Source organism: Amborella trichopoda, chromosome 4 (genome assembly GCF_054954075.1).
Source record: "Amborella trichopoda isolate Santa Cruz 75 chromosome 4, AtrichopodaSantaCruz75HAP2 v2.0, whole genome shotgun sequence".
Taxonomy (NCBI): Eukaryota; Viridiplantae; Streptophyta; class Magnoliopsida; order Amborellales; family Amborellaceae; genus Amborella; species Amborella trichopoda.
In genome coordinates this window covers 28,746,269-28,764,875 of record NC_142339.1, presented here as the reverse complement: position 1 = coordinate 28,764,875, position 18,607 = coordinate 28,746,269, and the positions used below count along the sequence as shown (strand labels likewise).

The 18,607-nt window shown below is 40.6% G+C and overlaps 1 protein-coding gene across 6 annotated transcripts in view; it reads left to right on the top strand.

Moving 5' to 3' along the window:
* Positions 1 to 428: 428 nt before the first annotated feature.
* LOC18421745 (protein CASP) overlaps positions 429 to 18,607 on the top strand; it is a 73,199-nt gene continuing 55,020 nt past the window's right edge. For 2 of the 6 annotated variants that reach the window (XM_088863950.1, XM_088863949.1), the window contains exons 1-5: positions 749 to 835; positions 1,152 to 1,278; positions 10,377 to 10,487; positions 10,681 to 10,859; positions 11,562 to 11,711. In XM_088863950.1, coding sequence (XP_088720076.1) covers positions 1,269 to 1,278; positions 10,377 to 10,487; positions 10,681 to 10,859; positions 11,562 to 11,711 — 450 coding nt within the window. In that variant the 5' untranslated portion in view covers positions 749 to 835; positions 1,152 to 1,268. Of the gene's footprint in view, positions 836 to 1,151; positions 1,279 to 1,566; positions 1,624 to 10,376; positions 10,488 to 10,680; positions 10,860 to 11,561; positions 11,712 to 18,607 lie in introns of all 6 variants that reach the window. The other 4 variants (XM_011622034.3, XM_011622031.3, XM_011622038.3 and 1 more) reach the window with 4 other exon arrangements.

The window sequence follows — 18,607 nt, the reverse complement described above, 5'->3', positions numbered from 1 at the left end:
TCTATGGCAATGGAGGACTATGCTCCGGCAGTCCTAATGAGCTCTCCGACAGTCACAATGTGGGCTCCGGCAGTACTTTGTCTCACCCGCATCGCTCCGGTATATTGAGAACTGCGCTCCGGCAGTGATACTGTAAGCTCCAGCAGTTCCCTCCAACAATCTGAGAATGCGCTCCGGCACTGAAAATATGCACTTCGGCAGTTCACTCCAGCAATGTAGCATTGTGCTTCGGCAGTGCTTCTTGACATTATGCTCTGACAGCAGTATGCTGCGCTCCGACACTACTTTATTTGGGATGGTGAATTGATTTGGTTCGTATGAGAATGGCATTTTTGTCCAAAAATTTAATTTTTTTTATAATGGGGGACTCGCGAGCAAAGGTTGTTCGAGTAAAAAAAAAGTGGGATAAAAAACTGGGGTGGGGGTAAGTTGCTTAGATAGGATTTTGTAATTTTCCCTAAAATAAAAGAAGGTGGAACTCGATACGGGCACCGAGTTTTTCATCAGTTTAACTGCCATATAAATATGGCGGTCTGACGGACAAATGAAATTCAGAAGTAATGCTGTGTTTATCTCAAAAAAGCCCCGCTTTGATTGTATATACATACACAAGATCCTAGGAACCAGTACCAATCTCTCTGATTGTATTGCCCTTTAAATTATTTTGCTGTGGATACGGGGAAGATCGGTGGTACTGGTTCGGATCCTGATCGTCTCAGCATGGACCAGCACGACGAAGCCATTGAAGGAGGAGGAGGAGATAAGGAGAGGGGCATGGCCTTATCAGCCCTTACGTCTTCATCTCCTATGGCTGCCGTTGTGAACTTCTGGAGAGGTTTGTCGGCCTTTCGCTTCTCATATATATATATATATATTACCCTTGGAGGGCCTGCCAATGCTATTCCTGCTGTTTTTTGAACGGGTTGCTGCCTAGTCTTTTGGTTTTTTTATTTTTTTAAATTGTGTTTCAGAGCTTTTGTCAAACCGCTACACGATTGATTCATCAATTGTAAATGGGATCATGTGTTTGGTTTGCATCCTGCTTGCTAATCATGAAAGTATTTATGCTGAGAGTATGTGACTTAGTCCCTTGAAGAGTCTTGGTCAAATATCGAAGATTTTACTACTCTGATCTGATTTTGAAATTTCAGTTCTCAGCTTTATTACCCGGTACTAATTGAAGAGAAAAAAGAGAAGCAATTTACACCCTGAATACGGTGCTATTAATGCACTCTCAGATTGGAACTTGCTTTTGGTATCAATGAGGGATGACCAACGGTGGGTCGCTGGTGTCCTTTAGATAACCAACTAGTAGTTGAGAAAATGTTATAATTTATGTTGTAAGGGTGAACTTACTGGTGCATCTGCATTGATAACCATGATGATCTGTTGTGCATTTCAATTATGATCTGTTATGGCACTATATTGGATATGTGGAATTCATGAGAATGTAATACAGATGATCTAAATGCCTTTTTACTCTGTGATTGTCATGCCACAGTAGTTGTATGAATGATCTTATCTGTTGTTTATCTTTACTTTTTTTTTCTCTCTCTATGCATGCAGGGTTTTGTGCTGGTACCCTACCCGCTGTGTTAATATGGAAAATGATATTTATAAGGGGTGAGATAGACCTTTTGTGATATAATTATCTACAAAGGTCCTCATTACATCTCTATCTTTCTATATACATTTAGACCACCAATAAATAAAAATTGTATATTGTTTTATCTTTGCCATTTGGTGCTTACGAGACTAAAATTTGAAATCCTAATCTTGCAAATTACATGACTGCTTTCCTAGAGTTCAGTTTAGTAAAATGAAGAGTAGAATGTTGACTTTCTTGGATGACTGAACGTGTGGGTTGTGTAGAGTCATTGCATTACGTGAGTGACCATGAAGAGCAAGAGAGTCCCACTTAGTAAGTTGCTATTTTTGCTTGTTGTGGTGAACATATTGTGAATATGAAGTGGGTTTAGGGCTACACAAATGACAAAATTAATTACTTGTGGATTTTTTTTTAAATTTTTGGTCGTTAACAATTTTATTAAAAGCCAGATAATCGTACTTCAAGATGCACTCATGATAAAGCATACATATGGAGACTTATACCTCATAGTGGGGGAGATAGGAGTCATAGGATCCATTTTGATCTTTGCAGGGCTCTATTGAATTATATATGCCTGTGAAGATAAGAGTAGGGTTTTGTTGACTTCATCAACAAAAGTGTTGTAATGGGGCATTTGTTAGGGTTCAAGGCTTGGAAGGGACTTGATCTAGAGAATGCTCTTGAGTGCTAATTGATTTTCTAAGAAGGCTTTTTTCAAAACATATACATTTACATGTATAAATCATTAATGGTCTTATTTTCCACCACCTAGAATTGTAGCCATTTGCTCAGATAGGCTTGACATGAGGACCCTCTCACGAACTCGATGCTGCCTTGCACCTTTTTTTTTTGATTGATTGCTAGCACGTCTAGTTAGTGTTCCTGATGGATAGGATAGGAGGTCATCGTAGACTGATGAGGGGAATTGGGGTTTGGCTTACGAGTGCAACATTTGAAATTATTGATGGAAACCTATTCTTAGAAACCGATGAAAGGCGATGAAGGGGTTTTCCTAATTAACTTGATTCCCGAATGATAATCCAGTGGAAATGAACCTAATGAGAGCTATGTTTTCACCTTCTTAGACCAAAAAGAATCATAGTGCTATAGCTTGATTCCCGAATTATAATCTAGTTGATGTAACGACAACTCCATGTTAGCTGCCAGAGACAAAAAGACCAAATGGAGTTCATCGTAGCCAGATGATCAAATGTCTCCTGATAGTCTATTTCATATGTTTGAACCCCTTAGCAGCTTATTGTGCCTTGTACCTGTCAATTATAGCATTAACCTTGTGTCTCACGGTGTAAACCCATTTACAACCAACTAACTTCTTCCCTTTAGGAGGGTCTACTTGCTCCCAAGTACAATTCTTCATTAATAACATTATCTCCTCGCACATTGCCACTTTCCACTTGGGGATGAGCTAAAGTTTTGTAGTACTAGATGGAATTGAAACAAAAGATATAGAGGACACAAAAGCACCATAGGAAATAGTCAAAGATTTTTAGGAAACAAAGTTGTTAATTGGATGTGCAGTGCCCCTTCGTCTATCTTTGCGTGCAACAATAAGTATATTTAAATAATCATATAGGGTTCTGAAAACATTTACCCAGATAAGAGGTATACAATTGGCATGAAGGTTTGTCTGCTATGATTGTCTCCACTGCCTTCTATTTCTATTAAGTATGGACTTTTAATTATTTCTTTTCAACATCATGAGAGTGCCCTCCACTGTCGTCCTGGGTTCCACAATCAAAAACAATATGGATAAGAAGTGGAGCAGAGGGCCTCTCTTCCACACTGGGAAAGAAGGTAGTCAACTCAAAAAAGGTTATATCCATTGAGATAGATTTCTTCCATGACACTGAATCATAACATTTGAAACCCTTTTGTGACTATGGATAACAAAGCAAAATACATTTTATAGATTTTGGATCCAAATTAATACAATACAAACCTAGACTATGAGCAAAGCAAGCAAAACCAAAGGCTTTAAGGGGGAACATTGTGTTGGGGTTATAGCCGTTCAAGGCCTTGACACCAATATGTTCTTTTGGTTTTTGGTCATAGTGACAGTGAGCAAGAATGTGTGACGCACCGGATCTATGCAAGATGGATCCGGTGTTGGCGATATAGAGTCACAAAACTCCTGATCACGAGGCTTGACTTTTATAGGCAATAAACATAAGGTTGAGTGTTGTCCTTAAGGCAGGGTCGGTATGAGAATGCTTTGTGAACGTGTAAGCAAGGGCATGAGTATTTATTTTTTATGAGCATTCCTGTACGTGGATCACAACGTTTCTTTTTTGTGCATTTACGAGCAAAGCCCTCTATGAGGATGGTAGGCTTCGAGAGGACATGAACCCTATCCCTAACAATGAGCCTTCTCACAACATGTGCGTGAACAACAGCAAACCAGAACCCACTCTCAAAGAGTTCGATCCACTAGGGAGAGATGCACATGTGCTAGATAAAGTACACCCCTGCATCCCAATGGTGCAGGTCTTTGGGGCTCCACTTGTAATCCACTATAATTCTGGGACATGTCCATCTATTGGACTTACTTTGAGCCAAGCATAGGCCCTTGTCATATACTGCAGGTGATGGGTCGTGTTGGTCAATTTTGAGAAAATGACTCTAGGTCTCGGAACTAGCCAAGTGGAGTGCTCATATTGACAATAAATAATTTCCTTGGAGATCCTAATCTCCTTCTAAATTTTTCTTATCGGTTTCTACAAAGTGGAAAATAGTGATAAATTATCGAGAATAACTTTTGATGAATTTTGGTATTTTTGGAACTCTTCTAGTCCAAAATCAGGGTCTTCTAAATTGTTTTGGAGAAATTCTAATCAAGGACTATCAAGGACAACCACGTGATGCCCAAGTGGCCAATGCGCCCCACGCTCAAGGGGGACATGTGGCATGGGATGGAACTTGTTGGAATTGGTCTTGTTGTTTTATAGAATTTAAGTAATTCTTTTTGGACACATGTGCACCCTTTGCACGCATGTGTAATACCCACATGGAGTGACTTGCATTTTAAGGAATCATGATCCATTGAGAAACCTTGCATGTTAACTTTTCTAAGGTGGTTCTTTGATTAGTGATGTGTATGAGATGCCATATGGGCTTATGATATGACTCGTGATCATGAGAGAAAGAAGCCATGTTTTTAAATTGAGAGAGAAACTCCATGAGGGGCACACGCCACTTTTATGTGCCCTTGTCTCACATAGTTTTTAAAATGGAATGGGCATTTTGGTAGACTTGAAAAGGCGATAAGATAAGAGAAAGTACATTTAGTTGGGCTGACCATGTGTAGCGTCAACCTAGAACAACACAGGTTAGGAGGAGCAATTTGGTTTAAGTGGAAGGCTTTAAAAGGGCACGGAGAAGGCCCAAAAGGACAAATATTAATAGTGAGAAGAGATATAGTGACCCATGGTCTGACTGAGGGTATGGCCTTTGAAATAACAGAATGTCGAAATAGGACTTGTGTTGCCAATCCCAAGTAGTTGGGTTAAGCTTGGATGATAGTGATGATGATGGGCATTTTGGTAGTGAGGACAATTTGGCATTCATTCGGGAGGCACCGTCAAAGTACATTTCCCATGGGACTAGGGCTAACATATGCCAACCTAGGGCGAAGGGAAGCAAGGACAGGCAAGGATGCAGGAATAAATGGTTGTGAATAAACCAGTGCTTTGGCCGGGTCAACTTTACTCGGTCCTTTACAACATTGAGAACAATGAACAGACCTGATTGATTCATAAAGTAAAGTCAAGCTGAAAAACGTGATAGACGTGCATACTCGCACGATATGGCTTTTCGGCAGGGGGGCAAGCTTAAGAGAGAATAGGGGTGATAGCGGCTCTTATCTGTGAGTGATGCGTAGCGTGCTCTCGCTCTTGTATTGATGAATATATCTTTGTAATGTTTATGGGTGTATGTAATTGATATTTTTGGTGTTATACTAGTCTAAGTACTGTTGTAATTTCAGATTATGACATGTATTAAGTCATTTTCAAGTAAAAGATTTAATTTATATTATCTTGGACTTGGCCTCTTTACACCTTGATACATTGACCAATGGACGATTAGGACAGAGAAGTTGATATGGGGACTTATAGTCTAAAACACTAGATGGCATCAAATTAATAAGATGCAATGAGCACAACTTTGGACTATAATTTTTTGTGTACATTCATACTCAATAGGAGAGCACGACTCACTTCTAAATGATGTCCATTCTTTCTTTTGGCGACACCACTTTGTTGTGGTGTATAAATGCAAGAATTTTGATATGTTATTCCATGCTCATCCAAATAGGATTGTAATTCTCCATTACAGTTGTTCCTACTTTAATATGATCGAAGTACCATAATTCTAGTATCAAATTGAGTGAGAATCATCTTCTTAAAGACCTTAAAGATATTTGGAACCTCATATTTGGCTTCCATGGGGTAGATTTAGGTACATTGAGAGTAATCATCCACAAAGAAACAAAATATCAATAGCCAAATCAAGATGTAATAGGAGGAGGGCCTCAAATATCAGAATGAACAATAGTAAAAGGGACCTTGATTTCTTATTGCTTGGTAAGCAAGAGTTTCTACAATGTTTTAAAAGCTCGCCGACCATACATTGAAGCTCAGATGTACTAGTAGAGATAAACTACTTAGGAAGTAAAACTTTTGAAGGACTGAAAAGACTAATGACCAAGGTGGAGATGCCACTGCCAAATCCGATCTTTATTAACATTGGAACTGGACTGTAGGGCTTGAGAGTGAGTTGTTGTTGAGTCTAGGATGCAGAGACCACCAGCTTCATGGCCACCGCTAATGGCCTTCTTCGTATCTAGAACCTGAAAAACACATTGGGAAGGAAAGAAGGACGAACTACAATTTAGAATTTTTTGTAATGTTACTGGTAGACATTAAGTTTTGTAGCAAAGAACATGAAAAGCTTATGGTAATGCCATTTGAGGAGAAATATCGACAGTTCTTTTTCCAGTGCTAGAGGAAAAAGTAAAAAACCATCAACAATCAAGTTTATCTCTACCAGAAGAAAGAGAATAGGAAGAAAACAAGGATGACATACCAAGCATGTGATCTGATGTTCTTGAATCAATAATGTAGGATTGTCTAGATGGGGCAAGGGAGACATGATTAGCAGAAGCATGAGTACTAAGTGTGCAAAGGATAAAGTAGAGGTTGTGGGTGGGCCATCTAACTGTGCAAACAATCATTGAAGACTTTCAATCTTCTCGTTAGGGACTGGTACCATGTCTTTTGTAGTAGAAATTGAAGATTTGATTGCAGTTTGTGTTAGCTGATCTGTACATGCAGTAGCTGCACTCCTCGTGGATGAGTGTTGTGAACATTAGATCGACATGGACGGTTAAATTTAGCTGGCGACCAACCAGGTTCCAACAAGTTTCTTTAGCTGACCATTTCTACCATAATGGGCGCACTTTAGCTAACTTTTATCTCCTTGATTATTTCCCCCTTTTTCGAATTTCTTAGTTCCACACCCCTTATTGTTTCTAGCAGTTAATGAGGCTGAACCAAGGGCAGATCGATCAAGTGCTTGACTTGAAAGCATGGCACGTTTTTTTGACTTTTCTCACCTTAGACAAAGCAGTACACCTTGTTAAGCATGAAAGAGTATCCCTACTGAGTATCAGACGCTTGCTTATTTGAAATTTGGGTTCAATCTTGCTAAAAACTCAAAAGTTGGATTTTGTTCCAAAAACTTTTTCTATTTCTCCATCTGCCTTATAGGCTGGTCCAACTCCTCCCACATACTACAAAGTAAAGAAAAATATGCTGCAAGAGACCTCTTCCCTTTTTGAAGATGGGAACTTTCTTGCCTTAGTTCCAGTGTTTCAAAAAGTGCTAAGCGGCACCTAGGCGGTCAGGGGGGTTCCAAGCCGCCTAGCGCCTAGGTGGGGCGCCCTGACGGTCTAGTACATTTTTTTTTTTTTTTGGGTTTTCTCTCTCTAAAATAGACTCTAATGAGTTTTAGGTTTCAAATGAACCTGAAACCCGCAACTTTACCCCTATAGTATCAAACAAATGACCCAAAAATACCCTCAAGGAGTCACATTTTTGCCCCTGGGCGGGGCGCAGGCCTTGGGCCGCCGCTGCCTAGGCGGGTTCCCAGGCGCCCGCATTCAGGGATATCCGCCTAGGCCTGGGCAATGTGCCCAGGCCTCTGGACTGCCTTGGCGGCCGCCCAGGTGCCTAGGCGCTAGGCGCTAGGCAGTCCACTTTTTAAAATACTGTTTAGTTGGTAACTCGAGCAGCATTCTTGCTTCGAGAGTTAGTTTGGTTCACAAAACTTTGAAAAACTATATTTGAGCCATCTAGTCAATTCACAAAGTCTTAGGTTGATCCAACTTGGTAACGTAATTAATTAAGTCTTTGTTTAGGTCCCAATTTGCGAGTCTTTGTTTAGGTCCCGATTTGCAAACTATGAGAGATACAATGTATGCTGGTTGACCTTGTTGATTAAGACGAGGGACTGGCTTTCCTGTAGGGACTATGTTTCTTTATCAGTTGAGATCTTGGGGTAGGGTTTTTGTCAAGATTAGATGGTTGGAATGATAAGGAACTCAGTGATGGTTTTTTTGGGAGTATTGTTCGCCAATTTGTTTGGCCAAGGGGGTAGGGTGTTGATATGATGACATTTTGGCAAGGAGTTGAATTAGGTGTTTGATGAGAATTTGCTATGAGCCTGAGCTCAAAGAGGGGATGTGTGGCCTCAAAAGGCTGTTTGTTTGGTAGTAAAAAACTGGGATCTTAGTCTTGCAGTTCTAATACTCTTTGACTCTCTCCTCCTTGGGTGGCTTTCGGTCGGACTGTTTGAGCTCAATTGTGGCTCTTTGTTATTTTCTACACTGGGTCTTTGTGTAGTAGTGTGAAGAGGCTGAGGGCGTGTTCGTATAGACCATTTACTTCAAGTAACCCCAAAGTCTAGTTTTTTCATTTTGAAGCACATAAGAGTGAGTGTTTTGGTCAGCTCACTCTATTTTGGGATAAGGCCTTTCCTTTGGCTGGTTTATAAGAGCATTAACCAATCATCATCGTCATCATCATAGCCCTTTCTCAATTAATTGGGGTCGGCTACACGAATCATGGTCTGCCATTCTGCTATATTAAAGGCCATATCCTCAATGAGTCCATAAGTCCCCATATCTTTTCGGACTACTTCCAACCACATCTTTTTGGACCTACCCCTTGCCCTTTTCAGTCCTTCCATTTGAACTAACTTGCACCTCCTAACACGTGCTGTACTTGGTCGGTGCCACCTTTAGTCAGCCCACCTAAGTCTACTCTCGCTCATCTTGTCGCCTATTGGTGCCACACCTAAATTCTCTCAAATGGATTCATTTTGAATTCTATCCTTGTTGTCATGACACTCATCTATGATCCATCTCAACATCTTCATCTCTGCTACACTCATTCTATGGGTATATTGTTTTATGTCTGCCCAACATTCCGCCTCATAGAGCAAAGCTGGTCCCATCGTTGTCCTATAGAACTTGCCCTTCAGCTTCATTTGAATGTAGCGATCGCACAAAATTCGAGTTGCACATCTCCGCTTCGCCGACCCAGCTCTAATTCTGTATGCAACACTTCCTCAATCTCTCTATTTTCTTGGATTATCGACCTAAGATATCGAAAGTGCAGTCTTTTTTGTATGTCCTGGTCGTCAATCTTAACTACTTCTTCGTCGCTACTCTATTGGTACTAAATTTGCATTCCATATACTATGTTTTAGTCCGGCTAAGTTTAAAACATTTGGATTCTAGAGCATGCCTCCAAAGTTCAAACTTTGTGTTGACGCTGTTTCGGGTCTCATCGATCAGAACTATGTCATCTGCGAACAACGTGCACCACGATACCTTGTCCTATAGGTTCCTAGTTAAGTTGTCCATAACCAAGACAGACAGGTATGGGCTCAATACTGACTCTTGATGTAGACCTATTGTCATTGAAAATTCACTCGTCTCTCTACTAGTTTTTCGTGCACTAGTTAGCGCTCCATCCTTCATATCTCTCAAAAGAGCATTAACCAATACTAGCACTAATTTTAAATATGTTAAAACATCTTTTTACCTAATGTGCAAACACTACGCCGTAGCTGTAAAATGGGCTTGACATGTATGTAGTTTGACTTTGGTTCGGCATAGGATGATAAGCATGCTATGAGGAAAACCCACCTCTCTACATATGGTTTGACTTGGAGGTGTGTCTCCAGTCTTGGTACCCTAGACCCCAAATTTGGTTGAGGGTTTAAGTTCATAAGGGCAATTTGACACCCTATGTATGTCCTTATTGATTTGTGAATCATTGTGTAAGGTTGCAAATTTAAGGGGAAGAGATTTTGGGGAAACTACACACGGATGATTGGAAATAGGAAAATTTGCTCCATTTATTAGGGAAATTTACTAGCCCTTGTTGCAATTAGGTTTTCACTGGATCAAGCTTCAATTTTCATCATTATATTTCAAGTGGCACGATAAAGAGTGCATTATGCATTATGTTGGATTTCTTATCTTCTTTCTTTGTCAAATAATTTCTCTTCTTTAGTATGGCTTATTTGATGCATGAAGAATGCATTCATTTTTAGAAGCTCTTAAAGTTGTCCTGTATTTTGAAACCTGTATTAATAACATAAAAGAAAACCCGAAGTCCCAAACTCTTTCCGAATCTTATTGATTCCTTGGATTTGTTTGGGAATAACTGTCTTTTTGCAGACTTCGATCTAGAGAAGGAAAGGAGTGGGTTGGATGAACAAGGGCTGAAGATAGCGGAAAATCAGGAAACCAGCCAGAAAAACAGACGAAAACTCGCTGAGAGCACTCGAGGTTAGACTTGCAGCTTACTGGCTTAGTAAAATGTATCTTTCCTTCGAGTTGATTAGCTTTGTTGGTCATCTTCTAAATTTGTTATCTCCTTATCTTTCCATTTGAGAAAATGCATACCTTTTGACTATGTGCCGATTTAGAATTTGGTGCAATGTTTGCGATGATGTAAATCCTCATACTTTTCTGTTGACAGATTTCAAAAAAGCTTCCGCTGATGAAAAGTTAAGTCTGTTCAATTCTTTGTTGAAGGGCTATCAAGAAGAAGTTGATAATCTTACAAAACGAGCAAAGTTTGGAGAAAATGCCTTTCTTAATATCTACCAGAAGCTCTTTGAGGCTCCAGATCCTTTTCCTGCTCTTGCTTCGATTTCAGTGAGTACATACTACCTATCTAATTTAAGATGTTGATGTTTGACTATAAGGGAAAAGTGTCCTTTGATCCACAATAGATAGGAAATCTATGGCTGATAAGTGTCATCACTGTCGAATTAATGAATTGATGGCAGTGGAAAGAGATTGGGACCTACAATTTAGGTCATGACATAATCTAGTGGGTCCTGCCCTCTCTCCGTCGCCATCCATGCATTGAGGTTGAGAAACCTTAAGACCAAAAATTTTCAATGGTCATAAGAATCTTGTATACTTTCCCTTTAATTTCTTGAGGCTTATGTTGTGATTAACTTATGATTTTCTTTTCAAAGTATTTGTGGCTCTCATATACTTCGTAATTTTTTATTTGGCATGGACATACTGTCTCTTCTTTGTATTTAATGCTTTTGACCCTCAAAATATTATTTAATTGTATTTGCTAATCTCTTCACCAGACCAGACATCATTTTTCCTGCTTTTGTGCCCTTCATTACATGTCTATGCATTTTTAAAGGAATTTAATTATGTCTGCTTTTCGTTCCACATTTCAAAATTACTTCGGAAATTCTGATGTCTAGATTCATTTTCTCGTTTTGCTTGAAGTGTCTGATGATAATGTCAATAATATTTTGGTTTTGATTGTTATTTATAGGATGTTTGAATGTGTGTACTTGCTCAGTCGTTCATTGATTTTGGTTAATGCAGGAGCAAGATTCGAAGTTATCTGAACTGGAAGCAGAGAATCGCAAGATGAAGCATGAGCTTGAGGAGTTCAGGACTGAAGCTGCTCATTTAAGAAATCAACAGGCTACTGTACGGAGACTAGAAGAACGAAACCGTCAATTAGAACAACAGGCTAGTTTGGTTACTCGTTTTGGGATATTTTTTAGATATTTAGTGCTAGTTTTCGTTTGGCATTTACATCGTATTTGTGTCACTTGAGCAAGTGAAGGTTTGAATGGCAGTTGCACCTTATAATTGTACCATCTCTGACTCTCTTGGGAGAGATTAGGATTTCCATGCTATTTTTATGACATGTTCTTTCGTAAGCGAAATTTATGTTGATTCTGGATAAGAAAATGTCAAAGCACATCAAACTGAAAAAAATAGTGGTGTAATTGTGGTTACAATGATTGTGGCTTGTGCACATAGAGGTATATCAATGTCCGAGTGTTGATCATTCCTTTTTACTGTGAGTTATGCATGTATGCAAGATTGATGTATTGTTATCTGCATGCCTGCAACTGTTTTGCATTTGCAAGTACTTAATATCAATTATTGTAGGCCAATGTGTCATTTACTCTGGTACAACTACTGGTGTCTAGTATCTCGGATTTCTAATATATCGATCCAAAAGTTCTTTACAACCTGACACAACAGTATAACGTTTTACAGAAAATTTTTATAATAGTAAGAAAATTATTAAAATATGAAACAAAAACATGAAAACCAAAAACATAAATATTTCTTGATTGAGAAGAACTTAAAAGTCTTTATTCATTTATGCACTAATTTTTAGGAAGATGCATTTCTTACCTTATTGATGATAAAACTGTTGGGTGTTTGTGGCCATTTAGAGGCCTTATAAGCATGTAACCAATTTTATTATCGTGGAACAATGAACTCCAGTGAGAGTATGATTCAGAGGGACCGAAGTTGGCAATATTGATGCCGAGACTCAAATTTGGCTTGACGAGCTAAGCCAGTTGAGTACTAAAACCCTCAGATACCTGGACATCAAGCACAACTGAGAAGAATTAATTAAAAAATAGGTAATTTGATTAGAAATCATTTTTAAATCAGTAAAATAAATTTTTAGCAGTCTCTATATATTTTATTTTCTCAAAACAATTTTATAAATAGGCTTAAACTGAATTTTCAGATATTTAATTATTTCGAGAGAAAAACAAAATAGTAAATGTTTTCTAAAAGTCTTTTTATTAGTTCTATTTTATAATTTCTAAAACACATGGGGCCCCATTATTCTCCATGGGCCCACTAATTTCGAACATGTGCGGAGGTGCGTGGGCTCACTAGAGCCCCATGGGTGGCACGCCTCTCATAGTGCACCTTCTTTCTTATTTTGTGGCATGCAAGATTGGCACTCAATCAATTGAAAAGGAAGTTTTGTAATGAAAGATATTTTGACTTTTCATAGAGGCATGTGTAGAGAATGAATAGACATAAAAGGAAATAGAAATATATTTTACATGTATTAAATATTTGATGGGATTAGGCTAAGGAAGTTGAAGAATAAGGTTCTTGCTCTTTCCATTAGATCAAAATTGCTGATCTATGGATTGTAACGCTAAGATATCTCATCCCACTGGTCTCCTGTGATCAATAGTCTAGATCAAATCTCCATAAGGATGGTAACCCCAGAAACTCTAACCCTAACCACAAGTCTATATATAATCTCATGTGCGGGGCTGAAATCTCTACACCATCACACCTCTCTCTCTCTTAAAGGTGGCATGCCACCCTCTGTCTCTGATCTCTCTAGCCTCTCTATCACAGTTAGAAAATATTTTGAAAGAAAGAGGGGACACGCCCCAACCACATTGTGAGCCTACAGGGGCATGCCCCTTAGACATAGGTTGAGATATAGTTTTGTTCCACAAGCTCTCATAGTTTGAAGGGTTTCTAGCCTATGCTACCCATAGTTGTGAGATCTAAGAAAGACCTTGATCTTGTGCGCCATTGGAGGAGGAGACCCTAGTGGGGTGTATCAAGTCCAAGTGAGGTAATCTTTTGACACTTAAAGTTTTGTTACTGGAGTTTGTGTTTTTTGTTCCCAAGTCATTGTTTATGTAATTTTCTTTATGCAATAAAAGAGTTGTATTAAGTGGCAGCAAGTGAGAATCGTAATTTGTGTTTCTTCTATGTTTATTTGAGGTTATTTTGTAATCTTTGGACCTTTGTAAGTGTTTTAGCCGGTCAAGAAAAAGAAAAATTGTAAACTACATAAAACGTGCTAGTTCACCCTGTCCAACTTTAAAAAATGTTGCTTCTTAAGTAATAAGGATGCTTGGACACATGGAGTGCTCAAGCCCAAATGAAGATTTTGCATTTCAAGTTCCACTGGAGCTTTTTTGTTTTAACTAAAATCATGCATGATAAGCATGTCACACTAGTCGAAACTTCTTACCAAATTGTTAACTCCCATGTCAGTGCTGCAACATGTGGACTTGTATAGATTGCATGTCTTCCCTATGTCTTGGATGTGTCAGCATGTGTTAAAGTGTAGATATGGGTTGATACATGACACTAGGGCAAACGCAGGTGTTGCATAAGACTGCCATCAACACAAACGCCTTAATTCTGAAATCGCACGGGTGTCCTATTAGAAACTCCCGATGCTACATTTGTCGAAGAGCTAGCCCTGACATATTTGGTAGCCTTTGTGGCAAGAAAGGATCCATAATTGTAGCCCTTTATTTGATGCACACAACAAGGTTTCTGTCCATTTTTGTTTTCTACCCCTTCTCAATTTCCGCTATAGTCCCTATTTGTCATCCTTTTTTTATCATTGTTTTTTTCAATCATCCTTTTTCTTCTGTTTTCCCTTTGGAGTCAAGTTTCTTGATTCTCAAGATAATGTGTACAGCCTTCATTACACAATTGTGACAAGTGAAAAGTGATGAGAGGAAAAAATACATCAATATGGGTATTAATATAGTTAAAACAGATTCCGGTGATATGCCCCGCCCTAGCTGAACATTTGGTGCACCCCTTAGGAAATTATCAAAGGATAGCTCTGAAGACTTTCCGTTGCATAGTTTAGATATTAGTGTTTGTGTATACCCTGATTTGAAAGGATACTCTTTTAGTCATGCAAATGTACTCTCCTCCTAAATCATGTCTAATGGCTTTGCTCATTTCGTTTAATTGAGTTGAAATAATTACAAGAAAGTTTTAAACCCAAAAGGAAGGACATCATATATGGGTTTGAACATGTGTAGAACCGAGGAGCCTTCCCTCCTAGCATAGAGGGTTAGCAGAGCAAACTGTCCATCCTTGCGGTCCGACTCTGTGTTGCAATTGGACTTGGCATGCCAACTAATGAGGAATTAACTGTCACAGATGTTTGATAGAAATAAAGGCCAGGGAAAATTTCGTTGTAGTGGGAGGGTGCCACAACTTAGTTCTGGTTGAACAAGGACAGAGGATACTAAAGTCATCTGGAATTGGACTGCCTGTTATTTGGGTGCAACATTAGTAATGGAGGTCCTGATGATGTGTTTGAGGCACTGTATTTCAACTCTGTTCCATTGAAGTAGCTTATGAGGTGATGGGAAGAGGCTTGAGAAGCGTCTAAAGAGCCTCAATGGTCCTAGATAGATGGAGTTGGTATTATTGGGGTTATATGCACCATGGGTGCCCGATGCGGAATAAAAGAGAAAAACCGGTCAATAAAGCTTGACAAATAGTGGAACTTTCGATAGTCTGACCCCAGAACTGGTCAAGATCTTCATAAGGACTCCAAAAAGCTTTCTGCCAAGTTTCGTCGCATTCCGATATGTCTAAGGCAGTGCAGACGAAGAAACATTTCGACAGAATCAGCCTTTAACACCATGAAATAGACCTCTATAACTGGAACCCTACTTTCGGAGCATCAAATGGTCGTAGGACCACCTCTATTGCATCCGGCAGTGTTGAAAACAGGGCTCAAATTTCAGCTTAAGCAGACACTCCAAGAAGAAGTTATGGGTAAAAGACCGAAGCAGGAGGAGCCGCACACTATTCCCGTACGGCCACCCTGCAAATAAAGTCCATTAAAGCACAGTCACGAACAATTAACTTGCAATGTTTATATCTCCCTGGTCCGAGATCGGATCGCGCTCAAACTTGTTGGAGCGTGTTCATCTTGTCGAAATGAGCGTTTGATATGCGACACGTCTCGTGACGATGTCGGAGCAGGGAGAAAAGCTAGAGAGAAGTTTCTAAAAGTACCTACGGTCACTCGAGCGGCCAAATCACAATGCCCGTGAGCCCGATCGACGTGAGACCAGTTGCATCTCGTGCGTAAGGTCCGTGGCTATGACTGGTTCGAACCCCGTGCGTGATGATCGGTCGGATTTTGTACAAGATCAAGTCGAAGTCACTGCTAATTTCGACAGCCGGAATCCAAATTCCGGCCAAAAGTTCAAGATCCTCAAATCTTCGTTCGGGAACCAAATCGCGTCCCGTTTGTTGCAACACGATCATGGTAACATGTGCAGTGCAATTCAGCAAAGAAATCGAAGAAAAACATCAAGATAAGGATGCACTATCAATCAAAAGTTTTCAAGATCTATTCAAATTTCAAGTTATGTGATCACTTTAAAGTGTGATTCATGGCTTAAAATTATTATCAAAATGATTGTCGCATCGAGCCCTACACGATGACAATCATCTTTTGTTCATTCAGATGCTGGATCGTCAATGGATCGTTCGAGAAGAATCAAGAATGTCCTTGGTTCTCAGCAGTGACTGTTTTGGAATTTCTCCAATTGTTAGGGGGGGGGCAAATCAATAATTTTGTACCCTATTTTTTTATTTTTTATTTTCAAATAAATTGTAATTATCATCAATTAGGGTTAGTTTTGGGTAATCTACCCACGTTTTAGCCCTAGTCTAAAATCTGAGTTTTGGGTAATCCACCCATGTTAGTTTTGGGTAATCCAGCGGGACTTTGAGAAAATTCGACAAAAGGGATGAGAAAATCCGGGACGGTCACGAGTGCGGGGATGAGAAAATCCCCAACTCTGATGAACGGGTTGAATAACCCAGATGCCATAGAATGCAGTGCAGAAATAAAAGGTGATGCCGATCAAGCAAGAGCGAACCGACAAAGGGGTAGTAAGTCCCTCGTAGAGTCGCCAAACTGGTCTGATGCCTCGATCTCGCCCCCTCGGATCTAGGTGATCGGGTGACTTGTGTCTCAAGTTCAGAAGACCCAGGACCTGAGATCGCTCTCTCGGGAACTTTGTTCACAGAACAAGGGCAGGTGCTCAACTGGTGAGAGAGGAATTTTAAACGTGAGGTGGGGACCAACCTCACTTGGGTCCGTGACTTACTCGGGCTGACTCGCGCGGACGCCCTCTTAGATCACGATGGAAAGCCCTCTAGCTGCTTCAACTGGTTCGGAATCGCTTCCTTTGACCTCCAATCTCCTTGTTTTCTGCAAAGCACTAACATACTTAATTTGCAAGACAAGTAGGCTGAGGAACCCACCTTTGTCTTGGGGCGAACATGCACAGATGTGCACATTCAGATGCAGAGGAGCGGATGAGAAATTATAGTGATGAAGAAGACAAGAGGACTTGACAAGGGAACGAGGCTAGCATGATAGCTGGACCAGTACAATGACTGACTCAGAGTGGTAGCCAGACGGGCACGACGACAATACTACTCAAAACCAAGGCCGATATGACCGTCCTAATCTGGTGTGGCAGCAAGACGGGCATGGTACTCTTGACCAGCACGACGACAATACTGCTCGACAGCCAGACCGTTATGACAGTGCTAGATCGAGTCTGTCCTTTAGCCAAGCAAGAGGAGAAGGAAAGAGAAGAGAAGAGATCGGAGAGAAGACGCGAGACGAAGGAGTAGGAAGGTCTCGACGGCGTTAGGCATCGCCATGCACAGCCAGGGAGTAATAGTGTCGTGGCCCCTGGACGACGCTGGACACTGCTGCTCGTGGTGGAGGGGTGAGTAGTGAACTGCAAACAGCATTGGCCATCGTCGTCGGTGACGCGGGAAAGCAGCAACGACCCTTTGCAGGCGGTGATAGGTACTAATGCACACGGCTGAGAGATAAACAAGGGTTGGTAGACGGCATTGGCCGCCGTCGTCGTTGACGCGGGAGAGAAGGGCAGAAGAACATTCATAGACGATGGTGAACCCTACCGCTTGTGACGAACGAAGTGGCAACAACCTTTCGCGAGCGACGATGAGCATCGCCGTCTGCGACAGGTGCAAGGCGCAGAAGATGTCTGTGGACTGCGATAGGCATCGCCGTCTGCAGAAGGTGCAGGGCACAGATAGGACTTTTATGGATGGCGGTAAGTATCGCTGTCTGCGATCAGTGAGGAAAGGACAAGGCTGTCTTTGGTCGGTGATGAGCATCGCCGTTCGTGACATTAGTCCTGAGACGAGAGCCCGGCCCGCCGCTTGGGTATGGCACGGCTCGTCGTGTGTTTCCAAACTGTTGCGCGCAGCAGCGACTAACGCCGTGTGTGGGCCAATGAGAGGAGAAAGAGGCATGCACAACACTACCACTGCTGTGCATGGCCTCTGAGAAAGACACAGCAGAGACGACCAAAGACAAAGAAGAAGAAAAAGAAAGAGAAAAGAGAGGGAGAAAGAGAGAAAAAGAGAATCGAAGAGAAAGAAGAACGGAAGAGAGAGAAAATACCTTGAAGATAGGATGGGTACTACTCTAAACTTTCTCTCACCTCTCTCTCTTCAAGACGTGCATTCCAAAATTTAAGTGAAAACCCTAACTTTTATTGATGATCAAAAGCAGGATCGAAGGTCCTTGTACAAGGATTTTTCCAGCTTGGCAGCCCTTTCTCAATGAGGCATAGCATGTATTTATAGACTAGGCCTAAAACGTGGGTGGATTACCCAAAACTAACCCTAATTGATGATAATCACAATTTATTTGAAAATCAAAAATAAAAAAATAGGGTACAAATTGACTGATTTGCCCCTGCCTAACAGTTGGAGAAATTCCAAAACAATCCCTGTTGAGAATCAGGGGCGTT